This window comes from Columba livia, chromosome 7 (assembly GCF_036013475.1).
Source record: "Columba livia isolate bColLiv1 breed racing homer chromosome 7, bColLiv1.pat.W.v2, whole genome shotgun sequence".
Taxonomy (NCBI): domain Eukaryota; kingdom Metazoa; phylum Chordata; class Aves; order Columbiformes; family Columbidae; genus Columba; species Columba livia.
The window spans coordinates 27,426,439-27,441,677 of record NC_088608.1 but is presented as its reverse complement, the minus strand read 5'-3'; the positions used below and the strand labels follow the sequence as shown (position 1 = coordinate 27,441,677).

Here is a 15,239-nt window from a genome sequence, read left to right as displayed (position 1 = left end):
CACATAGAGCTATCTTCTGATCAAAAGAGTTAATTTATTCAGTCCATTAGGGCAACTGGGCAAGAATAAGCAGAGTCAGATTCACTGCATTTTGCAAATCAGCATTTTTCTGGTTTGGTGAAGAATATCTGTTAACTTTTAACCCATCATCTATAAATAGAAAGATGGAAGAGAGAGGGACGAGAGAGCGACGAGAGACAAAGACTCTTCCGAGCAGTGGCCCTCGTTTCCCAGCTGATGCTGTTCCCGAACAACCCAGCAGAGGACAGGCCGCTCATACCAAATCACTGACATCCCAGGCCATAAATCCCCTTGAAGGCGTTGCGCCTTCGAGAAAATACAACAGTTCTTGTAGTGAGTAAAACCAAGGTGAAGTATTTGGGTATTTCAAGCACTTCAACTGTGCAAATGCAGAAGTGAAACCCCTCCAAGTGCAGTAACAGTCCCCTAGAGGAATTCAAAGTTTCTCATCAGCAATGCAGTGGCTGATGCAGCTACTTTAAAAAACCATGAAAAAGATGAATGTCAGGATGAATGCCAGAAATTCTGGGTAAAAGCATAAAAGCGACAACTTTAAAAAAGAAAAAAAAAAAAAAAAGGCATTCTGTAGTAAGGGTAGAGCCTTTAGAATTAAACAGGTATTTAACAGAACTCTTGTATCAGATTTGCTATAAGATCTGTAATTAGACGCCATAGTGCAGGCTGCTAAATAAAATATTGAAACACAAAAGAACTCAGAAAAACTGGCAGCTTCTATTACTAATTGCATCCTTCCTTAAATGTTTTTAGTGAGTATAACATGAATATATCTTCCTAGCTGTTTCTAAAGTTCATTTCCATTTGTACGTCTGCCTGGTTCTGGAACAACGTGAATTAACAAGTATTGGGATAGTTAGGAGAGAAAAAAGTGATGGGGCATTTTTGGCCTGTTCCACACATACGGTTACGTGTGATCCCACAAAAGCTGTAGGCTGGAAGGAGCAAGAGTAAGCCAGAAGCTGATGGGGACCCCATGTGACTGCCCTGAATTCAGGGCATTCAGCAGCAGCTCTTGGGCAAGCTAACAGGCGCAAGAAGGGCTGAAACAACCACAGCACCAGTTTTTCCTGTTTCCACCATTTTATCCATTGCACGCTTACATACCATGGCTCATGAGAGGCAGGTGGGACTCACTGCTGTCTCCTGTAGCTCCTGAGTTGAGGAAATCATCCACCAGACAGAGTCATGTTTTGTGCTGGTACTCAAACTGCAGACACAGACCTATGTACACCTTGGGGGAGGGCAGCCAAGACCCCAAATCTCTGAAGATCGTGGTTTTCCTGGGAAAACAACCCAAGAGCGGGGGTTGAAAAAGAGTGGTAGCGCATCCCTCACCCAGATGCCAGTGTACCCAGCACAGTGCATACTTCTCTCCTACATGAAATATGCTCTCCAATACCTGGAACTCCAAAATGGTGGAAACTAGATTAACTTTTTTTTTGTAAGTTGAAGGAATTCAATGTCCATACCATCAAAATGAAGAAACAAAGTTGACTTCCAGTAGCCAGTATAGCACAGCATTTAGGTTATATGCAACTACCTTTGTAGGAAAAAAATACAGCAGGAGACAAACTGTTTCAGGGCGTTTGCTACAGAGCAAGCATTCATGTTAGTTACTGCTTTCATATTTTAGTTCATGGTAATAAGTTTAATTTTCAAAGTGGTTACTTTTGCCTTATAGTAGGCTGCAGCTTTAGCTTACATAATGTGATTGTGATGATGTTTTCATAGGCTTTTTGTTATTGCAATATTTCTTCCTACATGTTTTATAGACATGACCTTATATCTGTTTTCGAGGTTCAAAGTAATCCATTTATCTTGCAATTCAGGTGGCTAAGAGCAAGCACGTGGTGTGTTAAGACAGCTGGACCCATAGTTAAGCACTTAAAACACCCTAACTCCCTTGCATTTAATTATATGTCTGACTTTTTCCACCAAAATTACTTCACAAGCATTATTCCCAGTTTATTGCAGCTAAGTGAGAGATGAATCCAGTCCCAAAAGTATTTTAAATGGATTTTTCTATCAATTTCAATATGCTATTCCAAAAGGCAGGTTTTGTGCTGACAAAGGTGAAAGTAGAGGTGACTCAGAGTGTATGTTCCTCAGAGGCTCAGGAAGAATATTATAACACAAACCGGGGAAGGAAGCCAGCTCGTTCTGAGGTAGCACTTGACATCAATGTAAACAGCAATTGCAGATTTACATGGCATTTTACATGTGACTCTGTTCCTGAAGTCCTGCCTTCTGAGGTGCATCAGTTTGGGGAAATACTTCATTTAATTTAAACAACAGAAAAAAGAGAAGGGTGAATTTCTGGTCCTGCAGGCTGTATTTAAATGCCTGCAGGCATTTAAAAATCTAGCCTACAACAGAACAAAGTCATCTGATTTCTGGCAGTGTTATAACCCGTGTCCCTGGCTCCTTCACCCCCTGTAACTCTCCCTTTTCTCAGAAACGTCCTGGTTCCCTTCCATGTCTGTTTGGTCCCCCTCCAAACAAGCTCAAATCCCAGCCTGCTCCCTATCTCTTTTTCTGGGTTGCTGGCTGGGCAAGGGCTGACACATGGTCGACGGTCCAGAGCTATCAGCCTGCTGACTAATGAGGAATAAGCACAGGCTGATTGGCTAATTAGAGGCTGCCAAAAGGATGGGTAATGATTGGGCTCCATTCGCCTTCTCCTCAGGGAGGGCATTAGTAATCTCCTTTTCCTCTACACAATCACTGTTTTGCCATAAAACTCAGTGTCTTTGAAACCTCTGTATTGGCCAAAATTGTTGGGGGTGCTGTTCCCCCCCCCCCTTTTTTTTTTCCCCAGGTTTTCCAAAAGCTCCTGGTGGAAGCAGGAAGGAGAGGACGAGTTGACAGCTAAACAGATATGGGCCTTTTTCCTTTATAAAGGAACATTCCTACACTGTCTGCTTTTGGGGACCTGAGCCATGATCTTTGAATAGTTTGTATTGGGAATACTATTGGCAGGCACAGCGGGTAGAATGACACAAATCCCAAAGATAATATTAAAATGGCATAAAGTTCAGCAAGATGTGCATTTCATTTTTAACTCTTCTTTAGTTTTGCTGGTGGTAATGTGCTGCCTTTTTTTTTTTTATTATTATTATTTTTTGCCAAATAAATTTTTGGAACTTTTACCCAGTCACTTTGTCACCTGTCACCTACTTCTGTAGTCATGACTTTCTAAAAACATGCAATGAAAGTCAGAAAAAATAATGAATTGCATATTGTATTATTAAAGAAATGAGATCTTTCAATAGCTCCTGATCAAATGCAACTGTTTAAGCCCTCTTCCAAATTCTTCCAGTTTCACAGAAAAAAAAACCTGGCAACAACGAAAGATGAAGATAAAGGTATTCTACTAGCAGCCTAGGTTTATTCAGAGTACTTGGATATGAAGTGCATCTTACGAAGAAAATGGAAAAATATCGCTCTTGGTAATGCAGTTGCTGGTGAATTCTGGGGCACATTTGTCACCTGTGGTCCATAGTCCCTGTGTCACCACTCCAGCTGCTATTTCTGCCACCTACCTCTAAATAGCGAGCAGAGGCACAGGGCTCAGCAGGGTCTGTTTGCCACCACGTGTCACCTCGGTGGCTGAGAGCACGCACGCTCAGCTCTTGCTCGGAGCTCACTGGGGTTTCAGGCTTACAGGAGAGGACTTTGGTCCTGCAGTCAGAAACAAATGCCTCGTGGAAGGAATTGAAGGCGGCCTTTTTTTTGCAGATTAACAGAATCATTGCAGAAGATGGGAGAAAACCCTGAGGTTCTGCATGCATTAGCTGATGGTGAACCACAGCCAGGGTGAGGAGCCTCTGAAGAAGGAGCAGGAAAGGTACCGGTGGGGCTGCTGAGCTCCGGGTAAGCTGCTACAGGGCACATTCAAAGAGGAGTCATGGTGCCGGAGGCTTTGCTTTGCTGAGCACTTTGCTTGTCCCCTCTCCAACACAAGCGGCTCACAGCCACTGTCTGCCAGAGCAGTTGATTACTCTGATATTAATGGCTGCATCATTATTTCCACCTGGTTATTGACGGATCATTGCTCTCTTTAAAACTCGTTGTGGTGTGAAACTTGGTACCTGTCAAGGTTTCCACCCGTGGGGAGATTCCCTTTTTATACCCAACTGGTTAAGTCATTCTGGTTTAAAATAAAGAATAGTTCTATTATGACATTCACTGTCATAAGAGTAAACAAACAAAAAGAACCCCAACCTAAACTCTCCCCCCCAAAATTCACCAGCAGGGCCAGTGCTTTTTCAAAAGACTCTTACTATGCATCTTCCAAAAAAAATACATTTCCAGCACTTGAAATGCACTAAAGATCTGTTCAAAATATGTTACAGGAACAGCAGGCAGCCTCCACTACAAACTCAGATCTATCCTGACTTCTGTTCCAATGAACTACGAGCCCATTTATGTTACCACATGTTGAGAGTGGCTGCACTTTCTTGTGTAAGAAGCAAATGCTCAGGAGCTAAGAAGTCAAACTGCTTGCTTTAAATGTGGATTTTGGCTGAAATCAGAATATCAAGGTCTGACCTTCCAGCCATAGGCCTGGAATGGTACAATCATTTGCACCATCTTTACACCAGAGTAGGATAATCAATTTAAATTGAATACTCACCATTTACGTCACTAGTCATGAGCTGAATATTAGGCTCAGTTCTGCATTATGCAATGAATTTGCATGCCCTGGAAAGTTGATACAAAAGAACATGAATGACCAGCCAGGAAAAAAAAAAAAAAAAAAAAAAAACAAAAACCAACCTTTGAAAGTTTTGTCCCTCACCTTTCCATATACCAACTTTTTTCCTACTTGAAAATAAGCAAAAAAAAAACCTTATTTGCCACATTTTAAGTGTAATCAGAATGAGAAAAGAACAGAAACTGTGAGAAACTGGTAATTCAGTTTTAACTTAGGCAGGAAAACTTTGGCATATTGCACGAAATTCTAGGATTTCCCTTTGCTGTAATATACAGATTCCAAACATACAAATACATACAGGATGTACAAACGCCGGGATTTCTGTCTGCTGTAGTACACAGCCTTTGCTGAGGAGTCACCACCCAGCCCCCCTCCCCAGCTAAAGTGTGAATTCCACAATTCTTGCTAACAGCACGTCAAATGTGAGCTGCATTGCTGTAAGATTTTATAAGCTATAACCTGTAAGTATAAAATCACATATAGATGTATCTCTCTTATGCAGAAAGCATATCAAAATTGTAATTTTTAAAATACAAGCAGGATCTAGAGAACTTGCAACTATTTGAGTAGAAAGCAGAAGAAAGCACAGAAAAGTATCATTTAAGTTGACATAATACAGGTATTTTGAACAGAAATAAAAGATTACATGGAAAAATAAGATATTCTCAAAGTAAAGATTTAAATGTTTTAAGTCTTTTAGTGCTTTCACCAATAAAGGAAAAAGCAAGCTGTACTATTTCTGTATAATATTAGTGTGAGTAGCTAAAGATATTCCTTAAAAATACCTTTGCTACTAAAGATCTCTCAATATTTAATTTACTGCCCAGGATTCTGCTGACCTGGTGACAGTATGAAGAGGGGACAGACTCATTTTTCATAACTGACTGTTAATTCAGTAAAGGATTTGTTCTGTGGATTTTGATAAATTCTGAAGGGACAAACAGACAAGATAAGCATTTGCAGGGAATCATATATGCACAAAGTCTTCATTACTGCTTTAGCGAGTTCCTAGCAGAAAAAGCATAACGGCTTTCTAAAATACGAGCTGCTCAATATATTTGAGTTGTTGAACAACAGAAGTGAGTACTGTTTGCCATGCATTTCTAATTTTTTCCCCTGCCTGCTAACAGTAATCTCATGGGATTTTCTTTTAAATAGCACAAACTTTCAAGTCAAAAAGACTTGTAGAAGCCTCAAGCAAGTTTAGGGAGAGGTCTATCTTGATTCATAGAGCAAGTACACAGTCAGTATATATTTAAGAATGACAGTGCTGTCTTTCAGTACTGCTGCCCACAATGCTTGGAAATATATCCTTTCAGTATGCGAAGACATATCCTCTACGAAGCACTCAGATAAATCAGTTCACCCTTGGCTGTAACTAAATGCTGTCTAGTGACTTGTGATCGACAGGGCTTTGCCCTCTGACAGCCAGATTCATTGTTGGGACAGCAACCAATCGTCGGGTTTGACGACATGAGCCTAATCAAAGTTGGAGTATAAAAAGCCCCCTTGGAATATATAAGGTACACCAGTGTGGCAAGCTGTCTCTCAGATTGCATTTGCTTTCACGGATCTATTTAGTACCAAAAGGGAAAGGGGAAGGGAAAAAGAAAAGGAAGAAAAAAAAAAAGAAAAAGGAAAAAAAGCTGCAGTGAATGTGAGATCATGCAAAAGCTAGCGATCTATGTTTATATTTACCTGTGCATGCTGATTTCAGTTCATCCCTTGGCTCTTGATGACGGGAGTCAGCCCACAGAGAACTCCGAAAAAGATGGACTATGCAATGCTTGTACGTGGAGACAGAATACAAAATCTTCCAGAATAGAAGCCATAAAGATTCAAATCCTCAGCAAACTGCGCCTGGAACAAGCTCCTAACATTAGCAGGGATCTTATTAAACAACTTTTACCCAAAGCTCCTCCGCTACAGGAATTGATTGATCAGTATGACGTCCAGAGAGACGATAGTAGCGATGGCTCTCTGGAAGACGATGACTATCACGCCACCACCGAAACGATAATCACAATGCCGACGGAGTGTAAGTAACCCCACTGCTTTCGTCTCCCGCTGCTCCTCCGAGAGAGTTGTCTCCCTGCCGTAGAGCCACGCAACTCCTCCTCGGGTCTCCCAACAGGCTGGAGGCTGCTGGAGGGAGGGAGGGAAGGAGGAGAGCATTATTTCTAAAGCATTTGAGCCAGGTTCAGATGACTGTGTTGCGATCCTTTGTTTTACTGTTCGGTTTTCAGCTCCTTATAACACATATGCCCTGTAGCACTTGGGATTTGTCCATTGCCTCAGAAAGCAAAGGGAGATCTGCAGTTTAGTTGACTTCATTATCTGCAGTGCTCGGGGCATTTCCTATCACTAATACAAAGTACGAGTGTAGATAATGAATTAACTATATTTTTCTGAGGGAGGTTTCACTGGCCAGTATTTTTAGGAGCAAGAGAAGTCAGCAGAAATACAGCTTAAAGCACTAGATCTACCTAGCGGCAACATGTTACAGTAAGTGCAAGTATAGAGTTAAATTCTTGCTTCTTTGCTGATCCCATAAACTAGCACCACCCACCTCCGAGTTAAAACTAGATATTTAAAGCAAATATGCGTGTAACAGATTTAAATGTTAAAATGTCCATGCTATAGCAATCAGCTCCAGTAGTCGTGCCAAGGAAGAATGAAGGCATTTACTGAATGAGCAGATTCTGAGTTATCTTCTGAGTGCTAAACATCTGCTATGGCTCCTATCAAGTATCTTTTGCATGGCTAATACTATAGTATCTTATGTTCTTCATCAGCTAAAGTATTTGGCTATGGCAGCTGTTTTTTAAAATAACACTTATGAATATGATGTCAAACAGGAAAAAGATGACAGGACATATAAGGCATGTTAGCAGTTACAGATATCATTACGATACACATATTAGAACAGTATCAGTCGCTCTAGCCAGCTAAAAATGTGCACATCAATGAAAAAGTAACTTTATCTGTAAAATTTTTCAACACACTAATTAATAAGATGTGTACTTAATAGCAATATATTACTGCAGCCTTATCACAAGGCTGAGTTCTGCCAGCAGTTTTATTCCAGCCTATTACGTCCAAGGCTTTATAACTATTTTAAATTAAACTGTTACATAATTTCAATGACCGAAGAAAAGTCATTGGGCTTCATTGATCTGAGTTCATTTCCTGCTTTTTACAAAAAGCCCTTGAACCACATTAAATGCACTAAAGAAACAGGTATCTTAAGTGGTGAGATTTATGGTTGTTAAAGCCCTGCACCATCTAAGATTAGTATTAAGATTAGTATTGCCCATTTTATCCTGGCATGGAAAGCTATTGCCATGACTAGGTATGACAGCTGCATCATAGGCTACAGGAAGGAGGAACACCGCACTGCACATGACTTTCCTATAATATCATTCAAACGAAAACAAAATGATCCTTAGATTAATGCTCTGTTGATTAATTTCTCTTCTTAGTGAAAAACCAAGTAAAGTGTTCATGTGCCCACAGCTGTCTCTGTACGATGTATATAGCACACTAAGGCTAGTTAGCAAATTAGAGAGAGCTAGATCACCACACGCACGTTAGTCAGCTTGTGCAAAGTTGCTGTTGCGCAGGTTTAGGAAGGTCCTCATGAGGTGGCCAGCAGAAGGGTGGCAGTAGTCCCTGTGAGGTGGTACAGGCTGTGCCCTCTCCCCAGGCAGTTTTTGCCTGGGAAAGAAGCAATTTTGCCACTGGACAGGTCAGCCCACAGCAGCAGTAGCCCTGGTCTGAGCCCCGAGCACGCAGAGGTCCTCCCCAGTGCGCATTTCTTGTCATTGCCCGTCATCCCCAAGTTTCAGCCCAAGCACACCTCTGCTCGGCTCAGCCTGCGGAGCACAGCACACCAGCTAGAGTTAATTAGAAAATGATTAGCCAAACTTCATTTTAGCCTGTCTAAAAAACAATCATTGGTTCCTTGTCACATTATGTTACTTACATTACTTATGATAGCATAATGATTTTGTTGATATCCATTGAATTTGTTGCAGGGCATAAACCACAGGAAACTAATTAAGTTAAATCCACTTTGTTACTGATACTGTTTATTACTTATTGTAAGACTTTCTACATGGTCTGGAAAAAAATTTGGTTTATATATGCATATTTCTTTTTGTTCCCTTTTCAGTAATCTGTTCTTTCCATTCATTTATAGCTGATTTTCTTGTACAAATGGAGGGAAAACCAAAATGTTGCTTCTTTAAGTTTAGCTCTAAAATCCAATATAACAAAGTAGTAAAGGCACAATTGTGGATATACTTGAGGCAAGTCCAAAAACCTACAACGGTGTTTGTGCAGATCCTGAGACTTATTAAACCCATGAAAGACGGCACAAGATATACGGGAATTCGATCTTTGAAACTTGACATGAACCCAGGCACTGGTATTTGGCAGAGTATCGATGTGAAGACAGTGTTACAAAATTGGCTCAAACAGCCTGAATCCAATTTAGGCATCGAAATAAAAGCTTTTGATGAGAATGGACGAGATCTTGCTGTAACTTTCCCAGGACCAGGAGAAGATGGATTGGTAAGTTTATTTAGAAAAATCTCACTTAAATATCTTGCATTTTATTGGAAAGCATTTAAGTTGTGTTTCAAGGATAAAATGGAAGAATTGTTTAGGGAATGGAAGAGTTCTGTATAGCAAATTCTTTCTTTCCTTGCTTCCTGATAATGTAAAAATCAATAGCATTCCTGTGCCTCTGTTTCCCTATTTGAAAAACTGAGGCAGATTGCAGTACTTCAGAGGGATGTTGAGAGGCATTAACTAGAAAATGTTTTGGTATTTACTGATGTAAAACGGTACTATTACAGCAATGTTGTTTTCAAATTTGAGAGCAAATACTGCTTGATAAACAGTTACGTTACATAAGGCTAAAAGAAGAGTTGTTATATTCTTTCATTGATAGGAAAGTTGCATCTGATATTGCTGAGAAAGTGAGGGAGTTTCTCAGTGTCTTGGCATATGTCTGTATCTTCTGTTAACAACAGCAAGAATTAGCTATGTTTGTCAAAGTGAGAACATGTTTTCATAATGTTAAACTATGTGATAAAGTATATCGTTCCACTTATTAGTAATGTTTGAACAGAGAAATTCTGCTTGGTCCAATAAACGGGCAATAATAGTTATTTTATGTTCTTTATCACAATCTGGTTTCTTTTCATGAGTAGATATTAACAAATTAAATCCAAAGTGTATTGGTTAAGCTACATCATCTTCCTTGTTATTGTTTCTGCAAGTCACTATCCACAACCTATACAAATTCCTGAACCTATCACAGCTGGAAAAAAAAATCACAACCAAGAAATCCTTTGTTTTGAACAAAATATCAACATTGTTGTTTTACTTTTACTTCTATGCAGTAGATCAATCTGTTTATCACAGAATCACTTAGGCTGGGAAAGATCTTCAAGATCATGGAGTCAATCCATATTTAAATAGCTATGTAACATTTAACGTCACAGCAGTATAGTGCAGGTAAAAGAACTTAAAGGAAAAATGCTGTGATATCTTAATTGTAGATCCAGTATAGATGTGTATCTCAAGATACGTGAAATAGGCTGGCTAGATATCATGAACTGGAACGTCCTCACCACCTCCATCCACTCAAATACCCAACTCTGTGTTTTCACACATGTGGATAACCATGGTTGTTATCATCATCTGTAACGACTAACCAATTCAGCAGCAGGGCAGAGTCAGATGCACAGCTGATAACAGGAGAGAAAATTCTCTTCTCTTCGCTGCTCTCTGGCAGCTCCTGGTACCAAGATGCTCCTCTCACCAAGCTCCTGCCTGTAGCATTTACCTTTGGGAGGAGCATCTCCAGCAGCTGGACAACTTGCAGCCACAGAGGCGGGTATCTTTGAGGGGACAAACCCACCTAACAAACTCAGCTGGGCTGTTAGTTACTCATAAGGAACAGTTTTCCTTTATGGGACAGCCCAGTCAGAGCCAAACTGACACACAGGGCTGTAACCAGCATGTGGAAGGGAGGAAACTTGAGGAACTTTTTCAGACTCGTGATGGTAAAGGTTAGGATTTCCTTCTAGTGTCAGTTGGTCGCCATGGAAACACACCTTTGGGAGGAGGCACATGGCTCAGGCGGCCTGCCAAAATTACATTCCTGGCCACAGGGTTCTATCAGGAGTCAAAATATTAGCTGTGCCTCCAAATTCAGTAGGGCAAATTCAGCCCCCTGGCCAAGGGGAAAACTGTGAAGACCAAGTAATCTGTCCCAGTAGGTGAAACAGACATTTCTACTGCCACTGAAGTCACTCAGGAAAAATAGCAATCACAGGACAAATTCTGTCCTACTTGGTCTGGACAAGAAACCTTCCTCAATATCGAGAGAGCCTGAACTGGTTATGGTTTTAATGGAGGGAATTTCAGGACTCAAAAAAAGGAGACCCACACCAGTCGGTCCCACCCTTCAAAAGTTTTAAGAGTTCTTCTGTGGAAAAAAAGTAGCTTTTAGTATGGGGTTTAAAACAAACAGATCCCACAGCAAAAGTGAAAATCCAGCATCCTCCAAATTTCTGAAACATTGTTTTAGCAACTAACAGAAAAAATGCTAGCACTGAGAAGATGGTGATTTCAGGAAATGCTGATCCTTAGCATGAGAAAGAGGAAAAATCCTCAAGCAGAGATCAAATGTAACAGAGATTTAGAGGAGGACAAATTTCTCCAGAGGGTGTAACTTCAAAAACATTTGGCAAATGTTATTTGAGTGACTTGACATAATACATCTATGTCTGAAACATTTTATATTTGCATGGTTTTGCTGAACTTAGGTTTACCTCAGTAATGCTTCTGATTCGTTCTCCTCTCCTCACAGAACCCATTTTTAGAGGTCAGAGTCACAGACACACCAAAACGGTCCCGCAGAGATTTTGGCCTTGACTGTGACGAGCACTCGACAGAATCCCGATGTTGTCGCTACCCACTGACCGTGGATTTCGAAGCTTTTGGATGGGACTGGATTATCGCACCTAAAAGATACAAAGCCAATTACTGCTCCGGAGAATGCGAATTTGTTTTTTTACAAAAATACCCGCACACTCACCTCGTACACCAAGCAAACCCCAGGGGTTCAGCAGGCCCTTGCTGCACACCCACGAAGATGTCCCCCATAAACATGCTGTACTTCAACGGGAAAGAACAAATAATATACGGCAAGATACCAGCCATGGTTGTAGATCGCTGTGGCTGCTCATGAGATGGTTGTGAGATCCACCACTTCGTAAATTGCGGAAGATACCAAAAAAAAAAAAGAGGAAAAAACAAAAAAAGTTGTACCCCCTCACCAGTCTTTGAAACTGTGAAGTTATGTACACTACGTACACTAGGCATTGCCGACATCCTATATGCTGCGTGATAGGCTATCGTACAGATTTAGTGCAGCACCAGCTCCAGAACCTGAACTAAAGGACGACAGAGTTACGTAATGGCTGGCTTTGAGCCAGTGAAAAAGAAGAGCTACAATCAAAATCACCGGATTAGATACACAAAGTTCTTACATTGTGAGGGAATCAATTTTCAGTCATTCAGACGCAAATTTATATACAGGTTTCAGTACGCGTTGGTAATCAAAAGCAAGCTCCTTCTCATCTGTGGACAGAAGGAGCGGGCTTTTAACTCCATTTCTTCACAGCTTCACTTCATATTGTACTTACAGAAAAATATATACTGGTTAACATATACACCACTACACAATACCACCAGAATTATCCTTAAACACTTGAATATATAATGCAGCATCGTGAAATGTATCAGACGAAATTCCACATAAATGGACAAATCCTGACATTGGGATGGCATAGTGTATTTAGCGTGTTTCCATTCCTTTTTCTCATTAGTATGTTAGTAATCAATGGCAATGGTGCTACGTAAGCAGGCTGAGTAAATAGAGAGATAGTTATCTAAGTGAAAGAATTTAGAATAATAATGAATTTGCCCTATCCTCAGGTACACTATTCAACATTCGCAAGAAATAGCTATTTTTTAAGCGAAAGGGAATAGTTTTCTAGACGTTGTAAACCAAAAGGCAGCAGAGAAGGCTAACACTGAAATCAGAATCCCACATTATAACCTGCCTTTGCAACATTACCGTTTGCACTATGATAAACCAATGCAAATAGTTGGTTGCTACAGATATTGTTTAAAAAAACCACTTTGATATAACTGACTTGTGTAATATGTATGCATCAATATTTTGTAAATAAATGTTTATTTTTTAATCACTGTTGGTATATGTTCATTGCAGAAAAGAGTGACTTTAACCTGTACTTCAGTTTAATAAACAAAACCAATATTTTCTTCATAAAATAATTTTCTGGATTGAAACACAAATAATATGTAGGAACAATGCAACAAAGTAAACCATATGTTGAGAATTATACTACATTTTATACGTTGTTGTTTTTTTTTTTTACGTTGGTACGAGCCATCTGTGATACATGATGGGTGTTGACATGTTTATAAGGTTCTTTGGGTTACTGTTTTTATGGTCAGTTTGATCCATAACTGAATTTCCGTACTTTGAATGTTATGTCCATAAATAATGATGATACCACAAAAGATTGCTATTAAATGCATTTTATTATATTTAAAAATTTGCAGCAAAGTATTATCTTTATTTGAGCAAACACAGCACACTGATCTCCACACGATTTCTGTACATTTTCCTTTTGGGAAAAAATGGTTAAGTGAAATTAAAAAAACCTATTAACTATCAAGTCCATTTCATTTCACGTGTGAAATACAACTGATAAACCAGGTGCTCATTAAAACAACAAAATCACTGTTAAAACATTTTCATGTTGGTATGATACACATTTGTTATAATCCAAAATTCAGTTTTGAATTTTCCTTCGTGTAAAACCACTCTAAAACTGCAAAAATGCTTGGTTTTCTTTCCCTTCCTCTTTTATATATTTTCTGCCTAGGTGTTAAGTATTTTGTATTGCATTTTCTACATTTATTTTTTTTTTCATGTAGGGACACTAAATTTTGAAGTTTGAGTGATGAGTTTTGAAACATAAAAGCAAGTAGATTTTCTACAATTTCTTTTGAACAGTTAGGAGTTCTGCTAAAGCTGTGTCTGAGCATCAGGCAGATGTTCAGCGTCTCCTCATGGAGTTCATCAGAGCAGCTCTCTGGAGCCCTTACATACACTTTCAATTTAGTTTCCCACAAAACACAATCAGAGTAAATTAAACATAATTTTAAAACTCTTAGAATACAGAGTCTTGATGAAACCTCAAGAAGTACAATGCAGTTTCTTCCTCTCCAAAAACTAAGGCAGAAATCTTGGGTTTGTTGAAGTTAACAGCAAAACTTCCACTGGCCTTAAGGGAGATCAACGTTTTGCCCTTTGACTTTTAACTCGTGACATTCAGGCACCGCATAGTCCCACCCTGCTCATATGAACTATCCATATTCTCTCTCTGAACAAGGCATACAAAAAGCCTCTTAAACTCTTCAGAGATTTCAAATTAGCTTTCATTATATATCACGTAGTTAGACATCAGTTCATACAGCAACAGCCACTGAGATACAGCATGGATTTTGGAGTGGAGAGCAAATGAAACGCATTTCCAGTCTGCACTGAAGTCTTTTTACAACACCCACATGATTATTTTGACTCCTGATAGCTAAACTAAAGCTAATGCAAATTCAGTTACCTCCATATAAGTGACATCAGGGGCTGTCTAGTAAGAAATGTACCCTGCACAAATGCAGTGCACAAGTGATGGTATCTTTTTTTGCTGGTATCAGTGAAAATAAAAATAAACCAAAAAGGAGAAAAGAAATAATATGAATTCCAAATGGCATCAACTCCAACTGGCATTCCATCTTGATGTTCGGATATATTTTATCCTACAAAAATTTTATGTCCTTCATATTTTGCCAAACTTGAAATTATCATAGAGAAGTGCTGGCTCCCATGTTTATAATGCTGGCCTCACAGGCAAGTGGCTACTCAAGGAGCACACACTGGGCTTTGGTCTTGTTGATTTTAGACGCTGAATGATTCATAATTAGTGTGTTTATTGGCAATCGATCCGAGATGTCAATGATTCATTCAGTTCTTGCTGTTACATCCTTATATTTCCAAGGCTCAGGTCCTAGATACTTCAGCAGCATCTGAGAGCGCTTCTTGCGTCCCTCAGATCACGCTGTACGCAGGCTTTATGGGTGGTTTCTTTTTTAATCAGGGAGATTATTGAATTGACTCATTCTTGGATGTGAATGAGTTCTTTTGGCTCAATGTCTTCAAAAAGAAATCAGCCTGAGACTAGGCTTGGACAGTTCAGTCCAGGCTTGGACAGTTCAGTCCAGGCAGTTACATTTTGTTAAAGTTACAGCAAACCAAATCAGGGTATTATAATGAGAAGTACTGGAAGGACAAACTGAATAAACAAATGATCCC

General features: G+C 39.6%; 2 protein-coding genes across 9 annotated transcripts in view; one reads left to right on the top strand and one right to left on the bottom strand.

Annotated features, from left to right (window-relative positions):
* Positions 1–6,671, bottom strand: part of C7H2orf88 (chromosome 7 C2orf88 homolog) — a 35,802-nt gene extending 29,131 nt beyond the window's left edge. For 6 of the 8 annotated variants that reach the window (XR_010473893.1, XR_010473896.1, XM_065069879.1 and 3 more), the window contains exons 1-4: positions 6,455–6,671; positions 4,676–4,743; positions 3,582–3,720; positions 1,144–1,319 (exon numbers count right to left, since the gene is read on the bottom strand). The gene's annotated coding sequence lies outside the window, so the exon portion shown is untranslated. The remainder of the gene's footprint in view (positions 1–1,143; positions 1,320–3,581; positions 3,721–4,675; positions 4,744–6,454) is intronic. The other 2 variants (XR_010473895.1, XR_010473894.1) reach the window with 1 other exon arrangement.
* On the top strand, positions 6,422–12,023 carry MSTN (myostatin). The gene is given in 3 exon segments (NM_001282809.1): positions 6,422–6,794; positions 8,958–9,331; positions 11,643–12,023. Coding segments are annotated over 3 exon segments (1,128 nt in total).
* The last annotated feature ends 3,216 nt before the right edge of the window (positions 12,024–15,239 follow it).